The sequence below is a fragment of the Tiliqua scincoides genome, chromosome 1 (assembly GCF_035046505.1).
Source record: "Tiliqua scincoides isolate rTilSci1 chromosome 1, rTilSci1.hap2, whole genome shotgun sequence".
NCBI classification, from domain to species: Eukaryota; Metazoa; Chordata; class Lepidosauria; order Squamata; family Scincidae; genus Tiliqua; species Tiliqua scincoides.
This window is the reverse complement of record NC_089821.1, coordinates 309,318,702-309,341,936: the sequence shown is the minus strand read 5'-3', so window position 1 is coordinate 309,341,936 and position 23,235 is coordinate 309,318,702. Positions and strand designations below refer to the sequence as shown.

General features: G+C 44.4%; 2 protein-coding genes across 4 annotated transcripts in view; one reads left to right on the top strand and one right to left on the bottom strand.

Moving 5' to 3' along the window:
* Positions 1-182: 182 nt before the first annotated feature.
* Positions 183-18,673, bottom strand: SOCS4 (suppressor of cytokine signaling 4). 3 transcript variants are annotated; one of them, XM_066627533.1, is made up of 3 exons: positions 18,405-18,673; positions 15,847-15,979; positions 183-5,149 (listed from the first exon to the last, which is right to left on the bottom strand). In XM_066627533.1, exon 3 carries the CDS (start codon positions 5,043-5,045, stop codon positions 3,747-3,749), a length of 1,299 nt encoding a protein of 432 aa, XP_066483630.1. In that variant the 5' UTR covers positions 5,046-5,149; positions 15,847-15,979; positions 18,405-18,673; the 3' UTR covers positions 183-3,746. The 3 variants fall into 3 exon arrangements, with proteins under 3 accessions (XP_066483630.1, XP_066482737.1, XP_066482881.1); XM_066626640.1 differs by lacking the exon at positions 15,847-15,979; XM_066626784.1 differs by lacking the exons at positions 15,847-15,979; positions 18,405-18,673 and adding an exon at positions 18,153-18,281.
* Positions 18,674-18,757: 84 nt separating this feature from the next.
* Positions 18,758-23,235, top strand: part of WDHD1 (WD repeat and HMG-box DNA binding protein 1) — a 44,570-nt gene continuing 40,092 nt past the window's right edge. Inside the window, exons 1-2 of the mRNA XM_066625394.1 lie at positions 18,758-18,814; positions 20,705-20,790. Coding sequence (XP_066481491.1) covers positions 20,714-20,790 — 77 coding nt within the window. The 5' untranslated portion in view covers positions 18,758-18,814; positions 20,705-20,713. The remainder of the gene's footprint in view (positions 18,815-20,704; positions 20,791-23,235) is intronic.

The following is a 23,235-nucleotide window of genomic DNA, read 5'->3' as shown; positions in this document are numbered from 1 at the left end:
GATTTTCTTCAACTTTGTAATTTATTTATATGTAAAAATATAGAACTTAATTACCGAAAGCCCACTAAATACTTCTAGGCATTCCCTGATAATTTTGCTCACAGAGGACATGTTTTCACTCCTTCAAACATGACAACATTCACTGTGTACTCACAATGGACACTTTGCAAATAATCCTTTTTATTGTTTGGAAGTATGCCTTCCAGGAGGTCAGCCTGAGCAAGTAGAAAAGAATTCTAGTGATGAAAAGCAATCCCCACAGATGCCTCCTTTTCTTCTCTTTGGGATCCAACCAATACATGGAAGGAAGCCTTCCAAGAAGATTGCTTGGCCAGCTGGCCCTCCTTTTTATACTAATGAAGCTCTTTGGGATTCAGAGAAACCACAGCTTTGCTCCTCAACAGAAAGATGGCCTGAACATCTCCATCCAAAACTATTTTATCTTTTCTTGTTACAAAGGAATATGCAGTTAGCCATTTTTCACACACAGCAGTAAAGGAGGAAACGAGACTGGGAATAATTGCAGCATCTGGAAAAATAAAAGCAAAGGAGGTGACCTGAGGAATATGACAAATATTTACTCCCCAGGGGAGGGAGATAAACTAAGCTAAGCATGCATATGAGGAGAGGAAAGATGAAAAGATATAACAGCACTTGGAGTCCAAGAGCTGGATTAAAAAAGGCCCTTCCTAATGCCAACATTAGTTCAGAACAATTACTCATGGTTTTAATAGGACACTGTGATTGAAATGAAAGGAAGTGATTGATGGGGTAGCAGCAATAAAGGGTGGATTAACAAGGTACAAAATCATGATTTATTTATTAGATTTGTATTCCACCTTTCTCCCTGAAGGGCACCCAAGGCGGCTAATGCATTTCAAGTTATGCCGTTGGTGCAATGAATGACAGATGCAGCACCAGGCCCAAAGCCTTAGCGGGCTCTCCAGAGAGGCTGGTGGAGGTCTAAAGCACTGTTAAAATGGCAGTGAGGAAGTAGACTTAGCAGAATGAAGGATGCAAGGGAGGGCACCAGGATGCAGGGCTCTCCTCTTGAGTGCTCTGAGGCATTTGGTGGGTCACTGTGAGAAGCTGGACTAGACAGGCCTATGGCCTGATCCAGTAGAGCTCTTCTTATGTCCTTATTTCCTAAGGAGACAACACTGTCCTCTAACCAAGGACAGCACTAGGTGCATAAATAATTCATTTTATGCCTTTTGTTCAAGGAACTTCAGGATGCAAGAGGGTGATGTTTTTCCTGTAATTATGATTTTACAGGATACTTGTCTTAAGATAATAAAGAGCTCCACTGTCTGCATTGGAGATACCCTCCTACCTAACAGCCCAATCTTATGCTTCCCTAGTGCCGAGTGCTGCAGTAGTACTGAAATGGCAACTGCTGCATTTAGTGGGGCAAGGAAGCAGTGCCAGGTCTCCCTGGGGTAAGGAAACAAATGTTCCCTTACCCCATGTAGCAGCCAGATGGCCCCAATGGGTCTCCTTGGATCTGTGCCTGCTATCTGTGCCTGGGTGTGGAATTGAGCAGACCCGTGTCAGGTTTCCTGGCCTGGGAGGGGGGTTAGGAAATGGCAGCAAAGGCTGCTGACATCTCTGCCCCCCCCCCAGACCTGTTCATTCCTTCCCACCTGCTGCCAGCTGATGGTAGTACTTACTGCCAGGAGCCCTCAGTGTTCTTCCTCTGGCGCCACGGCCCTGCACTGACTGTTGCTAGGCCCAGCGCCAGTGGTGCGCCAGTACCACTGGCGCAAAAGCGCCTTACTATGCTTTACACAACACTTGGGCTAGCAGCGCAGGTGGAGTGCTGGCGCCATGGCCCATAGGATTGGGCTCTAAGTCTGTCTATCATGAAGAATTTCCTAACTGTGATTGCTTTTTTATGTTACACGCTTTAATGAAAATTTTGTACGCCACCTTGGGCATTTGCTTTGGCAAGGGAAAGGCAAGGTAGAAGTGTCAAAGAACCTGGACATAAATTAGTCAAGTCAGGCATTGCCCACATCTTTGTGGGAAGGGGAAGCTGACTGCAATCATAACCCCACATGTGGTGAGGAATCCTGGATGGGATTATTGGGGGTGAATGAGGAAGAACAAAGTGATGGGGAGAATGGTTGGGTAGTTATAGGGGTTGGTAGGGGGAAGGAAGGCTGCCTTAAGGCCAAATCCTATCTAATTTTCCAGTGCTGGTGCAGCCATGCCATTGGGGTGTGCACTGCATCTTTTGGTGGGGCGGCAGTCAAAGAGGCCTCCTCAAGGGATGGGAACATTTGTTCTCTTACCTTGGGACTGCATTGCGGCTGCACCGGTGCTGGAAAGTTGGATAGGATTGGGCCCTTACTTGCCAGGCAGGAAGGCCATTGGAATGAGTGTGTGGAGTATTAGGAAGGAATCTCTAGAAGGGATGGATTATGGCAAGTTGGCACGTCTTCATCAACTGATTTTAATAATCTTTTTTCCAAGCAAGTGGCTAATTGTGCAGCCTGCACCCAACCTAGAGCCAGACAATTGTTCAAAATGTTTTGATGAGAGTTCCAAGATATTAGTACATGTCTTACAAGGAACTATTTCAACATGATGTCCCTTAACATGACAAATGATTGTCTTGGGCTTCTCCATAGTTATCCCAAAACAGGCACATGCACACAATTAAAAAAAAATGTTCTGAAAACCACATAAAGGTTGAGATGAATACCAGATTGGCTGCCGCACACAGTGTCAAAATGGCAGATAGCCTGGGTCATAATAAAATGAAAAGATATGAACCTATACAGCAATAGCATCACCATCTTAAATAGATTTGTAAATTTTACTTTTTTATAGACAGGACAAAGTTCTTATTTTCAAAGAAAGGTACAAAATACAAATTAGTAACTCTTCAGTAGCCATTACATACAGTGTTTCAAACATGTCTGTACGTGTACTGTATATAAATCGCAGTATATAAAAGACAAGCCAAATTCCATTTTGACTTTGCTTAAAATCTAAAAGACTAGCTTTGAGTGAAAACTAAAAAAAGGCTGGAAATTTCATAAAACTTTATAGAATATTATTACCAATAAAACCACAGATTATGTCTTCACTTAAAATGTGCCTGTTAGAGCCAGGGGATAAAAAATCTATTTTGGACCACAAGACTCAGGCAGAGTTTGGTCTGGAGCAGGGGTGCCCAAACCCCGGCCTGGGGGCCACTTGCGGCCCTCGAGGCCTCTCAATGTGGCCCTCAGGGAGCCCCCAGTCTTCAATGAGCCTCTGGCCCTCCGGAGATTTGTTGAAGCCCGCACTGGCCCAACGCAACTTCTCTCAGTGTGAGGGCGACTATTTGACCTCTCTTGTGAGCTGTGGGATGAGAGCCCTCTCCACTGCTTGCTCTTTCACATCTGTGATGCAGCAGTGGCAGCAAAGGAAAGGCCAGCCTTGCTTTGTGCAAGGCCTTTTATAGGCATTAAGCTATTGCAAGACCCTCATTCATTCATATAAGTTCATCTTTAATATATTCATTTATGTAAACTTATGCAAATCTATTCAAATTTTAAATGTAAATTAATTCTTTTTTTTCCCCCAGCCCCCGACACAGTATCAGAGAGCTGATGTGGCCCTCCTGCCAAAAACTTTGGACACCCCTGGTCTGGAGTATAAATAACTTTGCAGGAAAAAAGAAAAAACCTAGAGAGATAAAACAGGCCCTCCCTCCAGCTCTAATTTACAAAGTCTCTTCAAGATGTCTCCTAGGTTTATGGCTCTGGTACATCAATCCTGAGGACTCTAACTTTTGACTTATAGTGATATTCTTTCAGATATAGCTTCACTGATGATGGAATAGGGAGGCCATCTATGCCATCGTAAGTTGTACAGTTACAAATAACAGTCCTGCATATATGCTGAAGAGAAAACGGGAAAGTCCTGTTTAAGGGAGTAGAGAGGAGTGGCTCAAAGAACATACAAGAGCTTGGGTCTTTGTAGTGTTCCAAGAGTCCCGTGATGTCAGGAGAATGGAAGACACATGGGTCATGAGCATCAAAGCTGAAGTTGTGATTCCACTGCTCGATTCTGGCATGAAGGGAACGGCTGTAACGCCTAAAACTAACAGAGAACAAGTAATCTTCCTGGGCGGAGTCTCGCAGCAAAAATGTCCCTTCTGGTTTTCCATCCAGAAGTGCTTCTGCTGCATATTTATCCATCACTCCCCAGTAGCATGGATTATTATTGATCTGAAGGAGGTCAGGGACAAGACAGTGGACATAATCAATCTGGGTGTGATATTTAGGAGGCGTTTCTAGTTGGAGCAGCTCATCATCTGTCTCCCATCGTGGCTTGTTTCTCTTCCTGGAGCTAGTGCAGAGTGTCACTTCATCATCAGAGTCCATGTCACTTTCCGCTCTGCTGTTCTTTGCCTGCTTTCCTGAGACAAATTCAGGATCGCATTTACAGGAAGCATTATCAGCAATGCTGCAGGCCTGCAAAACAGATGACCCCCCTCCATCAGTGCTCTCAACCTCCCTCATCAGTTCCTCATCCCTCCCCTCGCCGTGCAATGACACCATGCTTAACCAACTTTCAGACTTCTGTTTCACAGGCGCTGTGTGCCGTTTGATTAAATGCCACCGAAGGGCTAGTTCAGAGCGTGGTGGGAAAGGACACTTGTCCAGCATAAGTTCACTGATATGTATTTTTCTTTTGGATGGAAGCACAGAAGAATGCCTGCTGCTACAATTCTTTATGGGGAAACACTGTCCCATGGCGTCCTGCAGTTTCTGCTTCAGAGACCGGCCTAAGAACCTGTGGCCACATGAACGTTCAGAATCCAGTTCCGCTGACGAACAGCTGTGCTTCCTCTCCTGGTTTCTTAAACCAAAAGTGGATCTTCCAGAGGCACTTGCTGTTTCAACATCAGAACTGCTTTCACTCTTTCTTGACCAAGAAAGCTTCTTCCCACTCCACACATAGCCGTCCTTTCTATCTGCACTTCTACTTCGGCTGGATTTTGGCCTCACATCTGCATTCTTAGCATTTCTTTCTTTATTATCTGCCATTGCTGATGCGACTGGCTTCACAAAAGTCCCCAGATGGTTGACATTGAGCCCGTCGGTCTCAGCTTTGTCACAGAAAGCTTCCGTCAGGCCCTTTTTGGCTGTATCTACACAAAATGAGAAAAGGAAAGCACTCAGCTTATGTTCATCAATGACAACATGTATCATCTGATTTGTCCTACATGCACAGCTTAGCCGAGGCCAGCCCTCCTTGGGCTGCCACTAGTATGCCAGCTGTTCATAGCCCTTTCACACTTCCCCAAGAAACATCCAGCTGCTTTCAAAGGTTATGCCCCCAAAAGCAGAAGCTTCACACAGGGATGTGGGAAAGCACAAAATAATAATAACAACAACAACAACAACAACAACAACAACAACTTTATTTTTACCCCGCCTTTCTCCCCGAAGGGACTCAAGGCGGCTTACAATAGGTTAAAAACAGATTAAATAACATAATTAAAAAACAGATTAACAACATAATTTAAAAACAGATAAAAGCATATTAACACCTTAACATTAACAAACTGCTGGAAGTTCCCATGGAAGGATACCTTGGAGTCATGCTGCTGTGAATCAAGTAGCACAGGTCCATTGGAGCAAGACTACATTGTAAAATGAGCAAGAGTGCACCTCAACTTAACTGTGTTCCCATGTCAAGTTTTGGTCAATGAAATGCAAACTCAGACGAGATAACTTTTTTTCTTTTTGGATTGCATTTTTATCCCACCTTTCCTCCAAAGTTCTCAGGGTGACACTCATGTTCCCTACCAAACCCATTTGATACTACAACACTCCCTTCACAGTGTCCATTGGGATGCACACTGGGGCAGTCCCACTATGCAGTCACTAACCAATTCAGGGCCCAATCCTGGCTTTGGACACAGGAAATGCCCTATTGCAGGGATTTTCAAACTCTCACAGAGAGTTTGAACCACAGTAAGTTCTTGTGGGGGGGGGAAGGGGAGGTAGTTAAAGAGACTGCAGTGAAAGGGACTTCTGCAAAACCAGATTTGGAGGATGATAGCTACACTTTCACTTTTTAAGCTGCGGGGAGTCCTACAGAAGGTAGGGCTCCCCGTACCCCCAACATGCTGCTGCAGTGACTGGTGAGGGCATCCCAGTCCCTGCAACCCCCTTAGTAATGCGATCCTGGGGATCACATCGCTGCCTTCCCCCTGCCTCCACCCCTTAAGGGGAAAGTGGCCAGGGCTCTCTGGCTAGGGTGTCATGATGCCCCAGTTTGAAAACCCTGCACTATTATACCACATATAGTAAAAGAGATGGGAGGAGCTATAAACACAACCCACCTCAATGCAAATAATGCAAATCTCAGTGCTAATAATAATAATATTGTACAAAGAGGCATTAGTGGAAGACCTTATTCCTGTGGAGCTATAAATATGATTTTTATAAGCTGTGCCCTGGGCTACTTGCTTCCCACATGAAAAACCAAACATTGGTGGTGGAAACTTTGGAGCCACGTCCCACCTTTCAGTACTTCCACATAAATGTATGTTTATTTTATTCATTTCAATTTCTCACACATATATTTTGCCCTTACAAGGAGCTCAATGTACATGGACCGTTTTATGCTTACAATAGCCCCATGAGGTAGGCCTGGTTGAGAGTAACAGCCATCTATTAAACCTCATTCAAACCTAGGTTCAAGTCCAATGCTCATGACAGTACATTTGTGGGCAACTGGTGCTATCAATCACATATGGCAGAGATCCAAGGTAATTAGCCTGTAAGGGCTTCCTCCATTATCACCTCAAGATAAAGTAACTGCAGGGCTTGGAGCCATGTCTTCTCCTAAGAACATCTTGTCCATTCTTCATTTTTTTTTCAATCCAACCTGAGGAAGAATGCTGTGTAACTTACTGTATTGTTGGCTAATAAAGGCCTTACAGTATTTTGTTGTAGATGATTTTGCTTTCTTGTTCCTTGAATAAATGTTATATACTATACTCATGCCAGTCAGCCATTCGAGAACAAAACCCCCAGAAGAGACGCAAAGTAGGTCAAGTATAACATACTCAAACATTTATGTTATCCTTTTTCAATATTAGTTCACATAAGCGTGATGTCTAAAAGATGCTATTCCATACTGACACTTTCAGGTCACTCTCAAGACAGAAATTAATTAAAAATACATAAGTCACAGACTGGGCTTCTCTTGGCATATTGTCACTTGCTTTTCAAAATGGAGCTTAAATTAAAAAAAAAAAATATGCCCAAGGCACTTGAACTATCTAGGGCTTTACATATTGAAGAGGATTATATAAAATCCAGTTTCTTAATGAAAGCAGTTTTAAAGGTTCATAATGGATGGAAATGCTTTTTACCTATTCCAACGAGGGGGAAAAATTGTATTACAAAAATTAAGCCTTCCCAAAGATTTAACATATGCTTGGTGCATGCTTTTGTTTGCCTTATACAGTTACTATTAATTTTTATTTAGAGAGCTGTTGCCATATTGGACTTGGGGAATAAATAATGGTATGCAATTTGGGAATGAAATCTGTGGTGTAAGAGCATCAGACTCTATATATTTTACATTATTATTAAAATGTAAGCCTTAGTGGAAGAGACTGAAGGTTGCCAATACTGTATAATACTGTAGTGGAAGATGCTTTGCACAAAAATAAAACATAGTTCCAAAGAAACAGAAAACAAATCACAATCCAGTTATCATGCATAAGGTGTTTAAAAAGATTTTTTTTTAAATTTAACTGTCAGGTTTATCTGCGGTAAGCTTCTCAGGTGAAGCTACAATGGAATAGAGCCCGCTCTTATTGTGGGGATACAGAAAAGGATGGCTGCTACAGAACTTGAGACACATGGAAGCTATGAGGACTGGACCCAGGATTTTTAAGGGCAAAATTCCCAGTTCAAATGAGCTGGAACCCTACAAGTAATTTACACAACTCTGGGGATCAGGAGCCCCAAAAAGGCAGACTTCTGTACCCTGCAACAACTGAAGCTTCCAAGCAATCTTTTGAAAATGACTCTGCAGGCAACTCCATGTAGAGTATATTACAGAGTCAAGCCTGGAAGATACTGAAGAAGGGAGAGTAGTTCCCAAATCCTGTCCTTAGAAAGAGCAGACAAAAAAAAAAAGAAGAAAGAAAATGAAAGATAAACTGGTGAAGAAAGAAAAAAGGGATGAAAAAGAGAATGCTTCTGGCCACTGCTGCTATCTGTGCTTCCAAAAGTCAGCCCAGATCCAGCAGCACAATACAGCTGTCAACTTGGTTTCCTAGCAAAGGAGAAATCCCATTAATAATCAGACAATAATTGACCCTGAGGGAGGGAAAGGGATTACCCCAGTATAAGTTTCCCCTTGCATATCCATTCAGTACTGTTTTCAAAGACTGGTTTAGAACTGCAGTGGCTGTTTTGGGCTCAGTTCTTAATTAAAAATGGAACAAAGGATCACAGGGAATACTTGTGTCACTGGACACCAATCTCCGTACAGTTTCATCCAGAACTCTATGGATATTCAACAATAGGAGGGACAGATTGGAACTCCACAGAAAAATTCCTAGGGATTGAAGAAATAAATCCCCAAGATGACTGACTAGCAGGGAATGAAACAAGTACAAAGTTGTCTTGCTCACTCATCCTAATTCACATGGGGTCCTAATGATGTCATGATTATACTTGGGGGAAGCCTTTGAGAATCTATGGAAATTTCAATTGGTTCTGATGATAGATGATAAACCAGGAGCCATCATAATGAGCACATTTTACTCACTTTCTAATCACTAATATTTCTAGACAACTTGTTGGCAACCTTTAGTCTCGAAAGACTATGGTATATAAAACATTACTTTGCCTGGGCTCAGGACACCTTAAGGACTGCCTCTCCCACATGAGCCCGTCTAACAGCTGAGAAAGTTATTGAAGCTCTTCTCTGGTACCAAATCTTCTGAGTCGAGGCTACTGGAGATGGAGCGTCATCCCAGAGAAAGCTCTGTTTGCAGAACTCCCTCCTGAGGGATGCTGACCTGGTGATGTCTTTGTTATCTTTTAGGCAGCAGGCAAAAGTTGCCTTGAGACTGGTTGGAGACTTTGGTGGTAGACAGTAGCGAATGGCATTGACTGTTGCCTTTAGAGTTGGGTAAGCTACCCAAGGTTGTGTGTTTGACGCTTTGATTACTCTTGGTCTTAACCTGCTTGCACTTGGTGTTTATTATACTATTTTATTCTGTGACTTTTATGGTGACTGTTTAAGATTTGTTCACAGGACAGAAAGACAGAAAACAGAAAGAGCTGCTGTTCCATTCTGAAGCAACAGAAAAGTACTGCTTTTCCTATTTGGAGAAATATTTCTCCACTTTGGAGAAATGTAAAAAAATACAAATACTCTCCCAGACTTATAACTGAAATCACAATATTCTAATCACCTTATCTATATGTTAGTTAAGACAGATGACCTAAACAAAGAGTGTTCCATCTCATCTTCAGAAACAGTAATGACTTTACATCAAAACTGTATGTACCTTTCTCCCAGGGGTCCACTTTCCTTTTCTTTCTTATTAAATGGATGGAAATGATAAAACCGATCTTTTGGTTCATTCTTTCATTTTAATCAATCCATTCTCATGACTATATTTAGTCATAATATATAAATAGTTCATATTATGAATATGATACGAAAATCATGTTGGCAACCTTCAGTCTCGAAAGACTATGGTATCGCGCTCTGAAAGGTGGTTCTGGAACAGCGTCTAGTGTGGCTGAAAAGGCCGATTTGGGAGTGACAATCCCTTCCACACTGGGAGCAAGTGTAGTGTGTTCCTGGTCTGTCTCCCTGGCTATGGGCCTTCCTTCTTTGCCTCTTAGCCTCAGACTGTTGGCCAAGTGTCTCTTCAAACTGGGAAAGGCCATGTTGCACAGGCTGCCTCCAAGCGGGCCGCTCAGAGGCCAGGGTTTCCCACTTGTTGAGGTCCACTCCTAAGGCCTTCAGATCCCTCTTGCAGATGTATGGTGAAGTTGGAGTGTCCTCTCCAGTGCGCGAAGCCTGGGTAAAGAAGGTATGGAGGATAGGCTGTTACCCATGCAGCAAATCCCCCCTCTCCACGTCGCTGGAATGATCCAATGGAAAGGCAGAAACCAATACGGTTGGTTCCAGCGGCGTCGCAGGAGTTGCCAGAACGTGACTGTGTGCAGCCACGAACTGCCTGAGGGACTCCGGCTCCTGATTTTGCCTCGAGGTTGACTCCTGAAGCCTTTTCCACAACTGGATGTAGCCACAAGGCAGTGGAGGTTTGGAATCAGAGTTTTCCTTCTCTTAGATGTCTCCCTATTTGATATGAAAATATTCATAATATATTTACCCACTATATTATTGCTAAAGAGAGACACCCAGTGTCTCTACTCTTTTCCTTGAGGGTATGTATACTGATTTCTCCAACTGTTCTCTCCTCCTTTTTAGTCAATGAACAAGTAAGCCGAAGGGACTAGGTTGAGTCTCATTGTTCCTGTGGGTTCTGGTCCCAGAACTCATGTGGATGGCAAAAATCACACTATAGCAAATAAAAACAAAGTCTCTTTGCTCAAGTGATTTTAAAACAGCTTTTCTGACCTTTGTGATGTTGAGATAGAATCATTAAGATGATAATTCAACAGACTCTCTCCAGGGGCTTAGAAAGGATTATCTTTCTTTCAAGTGTTCAGAGAGAAGGGGAGGGGTGGCTTGCAGAGAGAATGATTGATGGATTGTCAGCTGGCTGCTTTCTCTCTAACTATTGTAAAGGACTGTTTTCCTTTAATTTAAAGGGCCCTTCTTATCATGTTGAGATAAAAATCTCCACAACAGTAAGAAAAGCATTTTAAAAGGATGCATTTTTCCCCTTCTCCAGGGATCAGCACATTCCTTCTCATTTGCAGTGGCCATTGTTGAGTCAAATGTATAAAAAAATCTGTGTATAACAAGGTTGGACCTGTACATTAAATGTGATGTTTAGCCTGCCTCATTTTGAGAATGTAGAAGCCTAATATTACATTAAAATAAAAAAAGTACACGATACAGAGTCACATCTTATGAAAATACAAAATACTGTAAGCAAATCTACAAGATTACCAGTGTAATCGCAGCGATTTAAAGTAAGACCATTTACGTGTTAACAACGAAGACTGATGACAGAAAATTCTTGGTCATGCTTGGTTTAGAGGAACACTCACATAAATTGGATTCAGGCCAGCTGCAGAGACTTGCTCAATACCGTGCCTTAGCTTGTCCTCTTTCCCCTCGACCTCCTCCACACCCTGCAAACCAGGCTTCAACTACCTCTTTGTAACTCAAGGACATTCTAACTAAATAAATGGACATACTTTACGTTGATTATTCCCAGCAATACAGATAAAAAGTAAAGGCAATGTTAAGTATATATCCACCCAGAGGGCAATGTTAATGGAGTGAGCCATTTGGTAATTCAAGTTAGAGCATCTGCTTTGGAGGCTTTATTTTTGTAAAAGCTGAGCAGATGTGACACAGGCAGATTGCCTCAGTAGAAGGGATAATCGTGTCCTCCACACACAACTTACTTGTTCCTGGGCACACTGAAGGCATTTTAAAAGCACTCTGCATTTGACAAACAAACATGCAGCTAGCTTTCATACAAAGACAATAAAATGTAGGGTTCCTTTTGGGCTATGTGGTTCTGCAGCAAAGGAAGCCATCAGAGCATGAAAACCAGCATGCAGAAGTTTGAGGGTAGAGTAATCATTGTTACTTAACACAGGATTGCCTCTTCTGTGGGCAACACTGTCACTGAACTCCACCTCGGGGACTGCATGCATCAACACTGGTCCATTTCACCCCATTTAAAAGCTACTTACCCTAGGGCTGCAGTTCTCAAACTCTCAGTTTGAGGACTGCAGTGAGTCCTTGCAGGGGAGCGGGGAAAGCGGCAACACGATCCCCAGGATAGGACAGCTTCGCTAAGGGGGCTGCATGGACTGGCATTTACTTACTAGTCGCTGCTGCGCGACCCTCCACAGGGCTCCCTAGCCTCCAGAAAGTGAAAGCAGAGCAATCGCACTCCAGAAATGGAGCACAATCACTCCGCTTTCACTTTTGAAGGCTGGGGAGCCCTGTGGAGGGTCTTACAGAGCTCCCCACACCCCTGGGATGCTGCTGCAGGGACTGGTAAGTAAACGCCTGTCCCTGCAGCCCCTTTGGTGATGCCATCCTTGGGATTGGATTGCATTGCTGCCTCCCCCTTGCCCCCACTACTTAAGGGGGCAGAGGCCAGGGCCCTCAGGCTGGGGTGTCACAACGCCCTAGTTTGAGAAGCCCTGCCCTAGGGCATTTACTCCTTTAGTTTATATGCCTTTGAATCTTGTTTTCATGTCTGAACAGAGATATAATCCGTCTTTTGCAACCAAGAGGTGACAGCTAAAAACTGGGGAATCTGCAAGCCACCGGTTTCCTAAGGCAGAAAGTTCACTCTTAGTGATACATCCATAGGAGTGACACTTGCTCTCCAATATCTAAAGCGTGAACGACATGTTATATTTGCTAACCCATACTGATTTAGTCACAACACAAGGATTCAAACATTTGCCAGTGGGTAGTAGCCTTGGCAGCTATGCCTCTCTGTAGCTCACGTAAGGGCTCTCTCTCTCTCTCTCTCTCTCTCTCTCTCTCTCTCTCAGATTAAATCACAAATGCATATTCAGGCACGAGAAGACAACCTGCTGCAGCACATTTTAGGGATTTTGAAGCAGGCACTCACTAAGTACAACTTAGTACAACTTCCTATTCATTAGCGGTTTTTATGCAAAATTCTGCAAAATATGTGCCTAAATCAAATAAGTGACTTGCATAGGAACTACATAGTGGGAAGAAATCAACCAGTCAATAGTTCTTCTCCAACAGTGACCAGGACCAGAGTGGAGATAAAGAAAACTGCCAGTGACAGCCAGCAAAACCAAACTGCTTATTTATTTATCCATTTGTAGCACCATCAATGTATCTAGTGTTTTACATACAGTGAGAGACACTATATGGGCAAATGTGCTGTGTAGATGGTTCAAAAGCAACTGGGCTCTAGTGATATAATTGATCCAGTGAGCAACTGGGTTCTAGAAATAATTAGGGAGTAAGACAGACATATGAGATATCCTCACATCATGTTAGCAAGTGCACCCTATCCATGGAAAACATAGCAGGGGAGTGGAAAATCACAATATGCAAAGCAAGGGGATTTATTTATTTTTGTTTAGCAGGGGGACAGTAACTGGCCCTCCTCACCCCAGCAGAGTCTTTTCTAGCAGCTGTCTGCTGGTGTTTTGTATCTTTTAGATTGTGAGCCCTTTGGGGACAGGGAGCCATTAGTTATTTGATTTTTCTCTGTAAAGCACTTTGTGAACTTTTGTTGAAAAGTGGTATTATAATAATAATAATAATAATAATAATAATAATAATAATAATAATTTATCACACACATCTCTTGCATAAGGCTGTAGAGACAGTCGTCTCTTTCATACATAGAAGAGCATGGTAGGGTTCTGGGCCCAAGACATTTTTTATGCCTTAGGAAGAACATCCAAATGGTATCACACTGCACATTAATAAATATAGAGCACAATGCACTGGGAAGTTGTCTTGTGCCTGCTTCATACTGGATAACAGCATTACTGAACTGGATAACAGCATTACTCTTCCATAGCTCCTATTCATGTCATTGGAACATGCATAAGAACTTCCTGGACCAGATCTGTCCTCTTCCCACTCTGTCCTAATGAAAACCCAAATGTGCTGCTGGTACTAGATTAGTAAACTTTCAAGTATCTGGTGTAGAAACATCACAGGCAACACATGAGGATACAGATAGACACATAGATGGCCATATCCTCAATGGCTATTTGGAAAAGCAAGAAACAGCAACAGTATCATCACATAAGCATAAATGAAAAAGAAAAGCAATAAAAATCATCTCAAAGGTGATTGTCCATTCTGAACACAAGAGGAGCCTTGCTGCTTCAGATCAAAATTCATCTAGTCCAGCCTCTTCCTTCCCACAGTAGCCTATCAGATTGCTTTCAGGAAGCCCCCAAGTGGGGCATGAAGGCTTGTCCCCCAGCAACTGTATTCAGAGATAAACTGCCTCTGAACGTGAATTTATCTAATCCCCTTTTAGAGTCATCTAAGCCAGTGAACATAATTGTACACTGTGGCAGCAAATTCCATAAATTACTTGGAAAGCCTCCATGGCCTCATCCCTCCCTACGTCTCAGCCCTCATATCCTGTCACATTCCTGACTGTGCCCTTGGCTCTTCCAGCTCCACCACTCTCAACCATCCAAAGGTTTCTGATCTCTCAAATCTTTTTCCTTGCTGCCCCTTATGCCTGAGACTTTCACAGAACATTTGTGGGATGCTTCATATCGCTTTCCTTTAAATCTCTTCTTAAAATTCATCTTTTCCTTGAAGCCTTTGACCCCACTGTTCCTTAAGCAAAGTACATGTAACTGTAATTGAAACAATCACATATGCCTTCCATTTGCCGCTCACCCCATTATCTTCCCCTCTACCCCCCATTATCTTTCCTGTGTCAATACCTAGACCAGGGGTGTCAAACTTGTTACATATCGAGGGCTGAATTAACATTCATGATGCCTGCTGAGGGTCGCAAGTGATGTCATTAGGCAGGAAATGATGTCAATAAACAGGTCATAACCAAAAATAAGCACTTTTTCTCACTTAGGAATCCATTAGCATGGCATCCAGGCTAATTAGAAATCCACGACAGAAAAGAAAACACACAAATCTTGATCATATTTCAAAATATTGGAGAGCCCAATTTTCAAGTGGGCTGCCCTTTCAGAAGTAACTGCTCAGCAGCTGAGGGCCAGATAAAAAGCTTCTGTGGGCCGCATCCGGCCCCTGGGTCTTATGTTTGACACCCCTGATCTAGACTGTAAGCCCCTTGGGCCAGGGGCTTGTCATTTCACTTTATGTAAAATACCATGCACACTGATAGCACTAATAATTTACTGTGTAAGAACTACTTTTTCTTGTCTCTTTTGAAATCTACTGCCCATTGCTTTCATTGGATTACTTTCGGTCGAATGACTACTACATAACTACAGTTCTACTATTAGGAGATGAAAAACCTCTATCTTCTTTTTCCACACAATGTTTAATATAGGTCTCCAATTGTACCTCAATTTTCCAACATGTTAACCACCTATAGAAATATCTATAGCTTCAGGACCAGGACCTTCAACAAGCATTTATCAAATTCCATTGGGAAGAGAGAAAAGTAATGTTAAACCCCTAAAAATGCAAAACTGAAAGAGTAAAATGAAAACATCAAATTGCAGTAGTTTTAGAGTAACTTCAAAAGTCAAAGATATTATTCTAGCTAAAAATAGGGTAATAAAGCTGTGGCATTCTTGGAAGCAGAAGAAAACACCAATTTGATTTTTTTAAAGGATTATTATTCAGTTTATTCTGAAACATCTTGGTTTGGTTTAAAAAAAACTCAGGCAAGACAACATGAGAGGCAAAATACCTTCTTATGTATTGTAAACACTGCCAAGAATCAGTGTTATTTTATGTAATGTTGTAGACATACTCTAAATAGCAACAGAAATAGTATTAAAAACAAGAGGGCAATGAAGAAAGTCCTGTTCCTCATTTTCTCCCCAAGGTTACATTATTCTTTTTAAAAACTTTTTTTTTTTTAAAGTAAACCCAGGTTTGATCAAATGACTTCTGAAATATTTCCAAATGTATACCATGGCAGTATAACAGACTTGCATTTAATCAATCTTAAGTAACACTTACATGCATCTTTTAAAACATGAGACTCGAGATGTATGCCTGTGTAGGAAGTAGTACTACAAAAAGACCATGTCTGCAAAACCTCATCCGAAAGAGAAGGCAGGTTCCTTTTAAGCTTTCAAAACTGAAAGTGTGCCTAAAGCGGAGGAAACACATCAAAGTTTCCAAAATAAGAGAGTTCTCACTTTTAAGTGGTTCTAGCACAGCAACCTGGGTTATGGTACCCTTAGGGGTTATGGTACCTTTAGGGGTCCTTGCAAAAGAACCGAATAACGGCAGGTCTGTATTAGACCTGAAAAAACAGGCAGGTCTGTATTAGAATGACTTGTGGGGCTGGCAAGGCAGGAAGAAGACAGCTGACTGTGAAAGCCAATCCCATTTATTTACAATTTCAACATATAAATTGATATAATAGTAACTACATTAATTACAAACATTTTGCTAATATGAGGGGTACAATTTATGAAAATGGGCTGCCAAGTAGTATTGTATTTATTGTATTGGCAACCTTCAGTCTCGAAAGACTATGGTATCGCGCTCTGAAAGGTGGTTCTGGCACAGCGTCTAGTGTGGCTGAAAAGGCCAATCCGGGAGTGACAATCCCTTCCACACCGGGAGCAAGTGCAGTCTGTCCCTGGTCTGTCTCCCTGGCTATGGGCCTTCCTTCTTTGCCTCTTAGCCTCAGACTGTTGGCAAAGTGTCTCTTCAAACTGGGAAAGGCCATGCTGCACAGCCTGCAAGTGAAAAAAGGTCGGGAAGCACTGTTCTAGCAGAAGGATTGTCCTTTAACATAAGGTACATCATAAGAGATTAATGGGACCTGCCAAACAGTTGGACGCTAGTGGATGCCATCCAGTGAAATTTGAACTCACAACCGTCAGCAGCTTAGTGAAAGATTCTAAATATTTTATTTGCCCACCTGGTTTGTGCAATTATAATACACAATCTCTGCAATCTGCCATGAGAGAGGGCTTCCTGAATGAATGCTAGAGAGTACTACTTCTATTCCCAAAGCACTAATTTCTACACACTAACTTGAGAAGATGTTTTGCCTTCAGCTGCTTAAAAAAAATTATTCTGCTGGAACAGTGATGTAGCTATAAGGGTGTGTGTGTGCAGGGGTGACAAGTGCACTGGGCAGCAACAAGCTGAGCTTGGCTAGTGGCCAAACTGTGAAAACCTTGGTAAGTACAAATAATAACCATCATGCTTTATATATCAATGGAAAGGTAATTTAATGCAGAGTGTAATGAAGCAAACCACGTTGGCGTATCTGTATTCTATCAAAAGTTGTGCCACGTTGGTGTATCTGTATTCTATCAAAAGTTGTGCCCAGTTAACCAGAAAACTTATTATTTAAATAATTAAATTTGATCTTGTCATGGGCTACAAAATCTTCTTTGACCCTTAGTGATGCCAGTGTGCTGGAAGGATTCTGAAAGTTCAGGTGCTGCTGAAGTTTCCGAGGATCAACAACCCAATCCTATATATGTTTACTCAGATGTAAGTCCCAGTGGGTTCAGTGGGGCTTACTCTCAGGAAAGCACACATAGGATTGCAGCCTAAGAACTGAATAATGAGGGGCATTTTTGGTCATAATCCCCCTCCCAAAAAATAGACAAGTGACAACACTAACTTCCCAGTGTCCCTCCAACTCTGAGACTCCCATCTCTGCTATGCCTTCGCCAGACCCTTATATGAAACATACCAGAAGTTGCAAAGGAACACAGGCTGCAGTCCTATCCACACTTACCTGGGAGTAAGCCCCATTGACTATGATGGGACTTACTTCTGAGTAGACAGGCCTAGGATGGGGCTCTTAATGACTTTATCCTGTCCACACTCACCTGGGAGTAAACCCTGTTGACTAGAATGTGACTTACTGCTGAGTAGACATGTCTAGGATTGGGAGTCCTATCCACTCCTACCTCTAAGTAAGTTCCATTAACTATAGTGGGATTTCCTTCTGAGTAGACATGCACAGGATTGGATGCACACAGATTGCAGTCCTTTCCACTCTTACCTGGAGTAAGTCCCATTGACTATCAAGGGAATTCCTTCCGAGCAGACATGCCTAGGAAGGGGCTCAAGGACTTCATCCTGTCCACAATTACCTGGGAGTAAGCCCCGTTGACTACAGTGTGACTTCTCTCTGAGCAGACATGCCTGGGATTGGGAGTCCTCTCCACTCTGACCTGGGAATAAGCCCCATTGACTATCATGGGCTTGCTTCTGAGTAGACCTCTTAAGGACTTCACCCTGCCCAGCCCTACCTGGGAGCAAGCCTCGTCGACTATGATGTGACTTACTTCTGAGTAGACATCCTGAGCAGTCCAGGACTGGGAGTCCTCTCCACACCTGCCTGGGAGGGAGCCCCCCACTGGCTTCCCTCTGAGCAGGCTTGCCCGGGAGGGGGCAGAGGCTGCAGTCTCTCCGCTCCGGCCCGGGAGCGCGTTCCTGGCAGACACGGCCAGGACGGGGCTCTACCCGGGAGGAAGCCCACTGCCCGCAACGGGACTCCTTCAGAGGAGACCTGCCCGGGCGAAGCAGCTGCTGCTCACCTGAGGAAGGGCCGCTGTGGGGCCGCAGCCGGCGAGGAGGGCGCGGAGAGCGGCTCCATCTCCGCCCGGGTCCCGCAGACACAAAGGGGCCGCCTGGCTGACCGGCCGGGACGCGCCTCGCAGCTGGAGGGGGCGGGGCGCTGGTGGGGGGCGGGGCAAGATGGCGGCGGGGAAGGGGCGCTGGTGGGGGGCGGCGCCCACCCCTCGGCACAGCGCACGGCCCGGCTCGGCCCCCCGCGTGGGAGGGGAGGCGGCGCCCCCTCTCCTCGCCAGTGCCGGCGCCGGCGCTCCGCCCTCTGGGAGGCAGGTGGGCGGAGCCGGCCGTGCGCGTGACGCGCCCCGGCTCCGCCTCCGCCCAGAGCGCGGGAAGCCTCGAAGGAAGAGCGCGCCGGGAGACGAGCGTCGCCGCGGTGAGGGGCTCTGAAGGGGCCCGGGGGGGGGCACAGCCTGGGGGGCAGCGGCAGCAGCCAGCCAGGCCCTTGTCTGCCAGCTCCCCCACGCAGAGCCCAGCTCTTTCCTCAGCGTGTCATGAGCCTGTGGAACTCCCTGCCACTGGATCTGCCCTGGAGGCCTTGAAGAGGGGGCTGGACAGACTGATGGAGGAAAGGCCTTCCTCAGAGGGGAAGGTCATCTGTCGGGGGGGGGCAAAGATCCTTTTGGGCCCCTTTCCAAAGGGGGAGGATCAGAACTGGACAAGGGCTGCTGGCAACAGCCACCAGAAAAGCCTTTGGAGCCCAGGTCTACTAGCTTCCCGTGCAGAGCCAGGTCTTTCCCCGGCAGCCTGTGGAACTCCCTGCCACTGGATCTGCCCTGAAGGTCTGGTGCCTTGAAGAGGGGGCTGGACAGACTGATGGAGAAAAAGCCTTCCTCAGAGGGGAAGTTCATCTGCCAGTGGGTGCAAAGTTCCTTTCAGGCCCCTTCCCCAAGGGGGAGGGGAGGTGGTGACAAGGGGGGCAGAGCAGGGCAGGGGGAGGCTAGTAACAGCCACCAGAAAAGCCTTTGGAGCCCAGGTCTACCAGCTTCCCAATACAGAGCCCAGGTCTTTCCCCAGCATGTAGTCAGTCTGTGGAACACCTTGCCACAGGATGTGGGGATGGCACCTGGCCTGGATGCCTTTAAAACAGACTACAGATTGATGGAAGGAAAGTCCATCACAGGCTTCAAGCCACGATGGGTCTGTGCAACCTCCTGATTTTAGAAGTGGGCTGCCTCAGAATGCCAGGTGCAAAGAGAGGGCACCGGGATGCAGGTCTCTGGTGGTCTTGTGTGCTCCCGGAGGCATCTGGTGGGCCACTGTGAGATGCAGGGAGCTGGACAGGTTGGGCCTTGGGCCTGATCCAGTAGGGCTCTTCTGATGTCTGCCTGCCCATGCAGCATCCTCAGCTAGATACAGCAATACAGAAAACCAAACATGCTCCCAAGTCTCTCACAGTGTTTCTCAAACTGTGGGTCAGGGCCCCTAAGTGGGTTGCGAGCCAATTTCAGGTGGTTCCCCATTCATTTCAATGCGTATTTTGTTTTTAATATACTAGATTTCATGCTTGACTGGTACTTGACTGCATTTGGGGAACTCTTACAGATCTGCTGTACTTTTAATAAGCTACTATGTATATGCTTTGAACAGGGATAAGTCAATGGGGCTTACTCCCCCCATTGCTTCCCACAATAGTTCTCTTAATAATAGCGAGTCAGGGTGAGATTGGAAAATGTAAGATCCCAGGAAATTTCTGGGGCCCCTCCTTTGGCTCCTGGGCCCCCCTTTTAACCCTGGGCCCAAGTAGAAATTACCCCCTTTACCCTCCTCTCGTGGTCCCTGTCTGGGCTACCCTCAGCCGCCCCAATACAGCAAGTGTTCTGGTAGCAGAGCCCATGGACCCTGGCTCTGGGGTGGGTGGCAAAAGCAAGGGAGTGACCTTCTTCTGCCTGTTGTGCACAGGCTGTGCAGTTTGGATCAGACTGTTTCACATGTTTTGTAGGCACAAACCTGCCAAACATCAGGGAGCAGCAGCAGCTCCCATTTTTACAAATAAATCTATGTCTGTTTTACTCAGGAGTAACACTGCAGTCCTGTGAATGTCTATGCAGAAGTAAGCCTCATTTAATTCAGTGGGTCTTCCTCCCAAATGGGTATGCACAGGATTGTAGTCCAAGGATCACTGTCTTTAGTAGAGCTCACTGTGAGTTCATTGTGTATAGGACTGCAGACTTAATACCATTCTGGACTCTATATTTTTGAAGTACTGCATTCTGTCAAATTACTTGCATTTGTTTGTTGAAGCCCTTCCATCTTTATTACACAGATAGAGAAAATGTCTTTGTCACAAAAACCAATGAGATATGGCCACACAGAAGGGCACACAGATGTCTGCTTTGATGATACTGGAAGGTAAGCAACTGAGGAGTGCTTCACCTGTGGCAGATCTCTGAAATGGATGATACCTGTCCTATATTTAAAAGAAAGTTGAATGAATTTACTGTGTACACTACTTTTGAACTAGTTAGTTAGTTGGCAACCTTCAGTCTCGTAGGTTTTACTTTTTTTTACTTTTGATTACTTTTGATTACTTTACTTTTGATTACTGAAGATTACTTTTGAACTAATCTTGTTGAAAATCAGTATATAAGTATACTTAATAATAATTCATATATACCTGATAGGTAGCTTCCTGGCTGTTTATTCTTCACACACGACAGGCGCAATATGAGGACTTCACACAATTTCCTATGTAGAACTGGATTCACCTTATTTGAAATGATGCTGCATCTCAGATTGGTGTGATAGTTTTCAAGTCCTTCAGTGTCTTTGAATTCAGCTGCCTTAACTGCTGCCAAATTACAAGAGAAGGCCATAATGATATTGAATTTTTCCCTTGTCAACAGATTTTTCCCTTGCCTGCCCTAGTGGTTTTGTTCTGGGTGGTGGAAAGAGGTTGATTATTTGTCTCCTATATCACTTTCTTAATTATTTAAAACATTAATATTTAAATTCTTATCAAGAGCAGATATTTCCACTGTGCTGAGGCCTCGTAATCTCAAACTGTAGGTTTGTACAGTTGTGCATGGATGCATGCACATGATCTAGGTGGAAGTTAGGCTTGTGGGTTCTGCTTCTGTCTTCTGGGCCAGCTGGAACACTGAAAAGCAACAGAGGCAAGACAACAAACTAGCTTGGTGCTTGCTGATCCATGGCAGCTAAATACAGAGCTAGCTATCTGGGATATTTGCCCTTTTTCAAAGTAGATTTCCTCTGTAAAAGTAGATTTCAGCAGTGTTATGGTTAGTTTTCCAATGTTGTCAGCCTAGATTACTATCTGACATTTCTACCCTGCCTTCAGTGTGACAGCAAACTAAGAACCCAATCCTGAACTCTTCAGCGCTGGCGGTATATGCATACCCCAGGCTCTGGGTGTTGTAAACATGCCGTAAAGCATGTTTACGGCACTCTCTCTGCAGGGAGCATTGGTCCAATGCCAGTGGTCACTGGACAGTCTCTACCTAGAGCAAGGGAAGAGCTCTGGGCGGCGGTAAGGTCTTTGGGGTGGGGAAAGGCATTATGGGGTGGGGGAGGATGGGGCAGAGGGAGGACCAGGAGCGAGAGGGACATGGGACCAGTAGAGCCTTGCTCTGCCATATCCTATCCTCTTTTGGGCTGAAAAACCTGAGATGGAGGCTCTTGTTTGTGCCAGCAAAATAACCGGTGCAGACTTGAGAAGCCTCACTGCGGAGCTTGGGGCTTTCTCCAGGGGAAGGGGACAAAAGTACCCTTCCCTGAAGGAGACCTTTGGCAGCCTGGAGGCAGCAGCGCTGCTGGCAGCAGTAGACGTTTTGGCGGTGCTGCACCCAGCAGCACTGCCACCATTAGGATTGGGCTATTAAAGGACTCTAGTGTGTGTGTCTATTTGTTTGCCCTAAAGGGCATTTGTATGTGTCCTTTCTGTTTCCAAGGAAGCACAGAAAGCAACTTATAATGAAGTTAAAATCATATGATACAATGAGAAAAAATTAAAACAGCTTCCGAATTGCAACAGCAGCAAATCAGTTCAGTCAGCAGTTTATGAAAAATCAGACATCAAATAGTTCAGCAACATTTAGATTATCAATTAAACACCTCCCAGAATAAAAGTGTCGTCCCCCCCCCCCAAGGAAGACCAGCAGCATGGGAACTGAGTGAACCCCTGTAGAGTTTCTGAACCTAGGTGAGATAGCCAAGAAGGTTCTTTCCTGGGTTCTCACCAGATACCTATGATAATGAAGCATGGGAAGGTTTCTTGTTGTCTTCTAAATATGGTTCAGGTCTAGTTTTGACTTGTAAAGCTCTGAGTAGATAGATTCTGTATTGGCAAGAGTTTGTTCCTCTTCCTATATCCTGTTGTGATCTCCATGGTCTACATTAGGTGAAGATGGAGGCTATATGTAGTTTAGGATGCCTTGACCATGTAAAGAGTAATCCTTACTGGCTACTGCATTAACTGTATTTTCTTAGTGATCAATACATGTTACCTTTAGAGCAGGGGTCTCCAAACCCTGGCCTGGGGGCCAGATGCGGCCCAAGGAGTGCCTCTATCCGGCCCATGGCCCGCCTCTAATCCCCTGAGAGCCTCTGGCTCAGTTGACCAAACACAACCAGAGTTGTGTTTGTGGGGTGGGGGAATGGGGGTCCATTTAAATGTGTGTGCTTTATTTCTTGGGCTGTGTTGGTGCTTGGAGAAATCCTGGACATTTGAGCCCATTCATTCATTCATTTCAGTCATTCAACTAAGTTTAATCTCTAATGTATTTATTTAAATTTTATATTTAATTTTTTTCCCCGGCCCTTGACACCATGCCAGAT

Bases quoted from the DNA above. Each gene is read 5' to 3' on its own strand.
- SOCS4 (XM_066627533.1), bottom strand. From the start codon at position 5,045: ATGGCAGATAATAAAGAAAGAAATGCTAAGAATGCAGATGTGAGGCCA.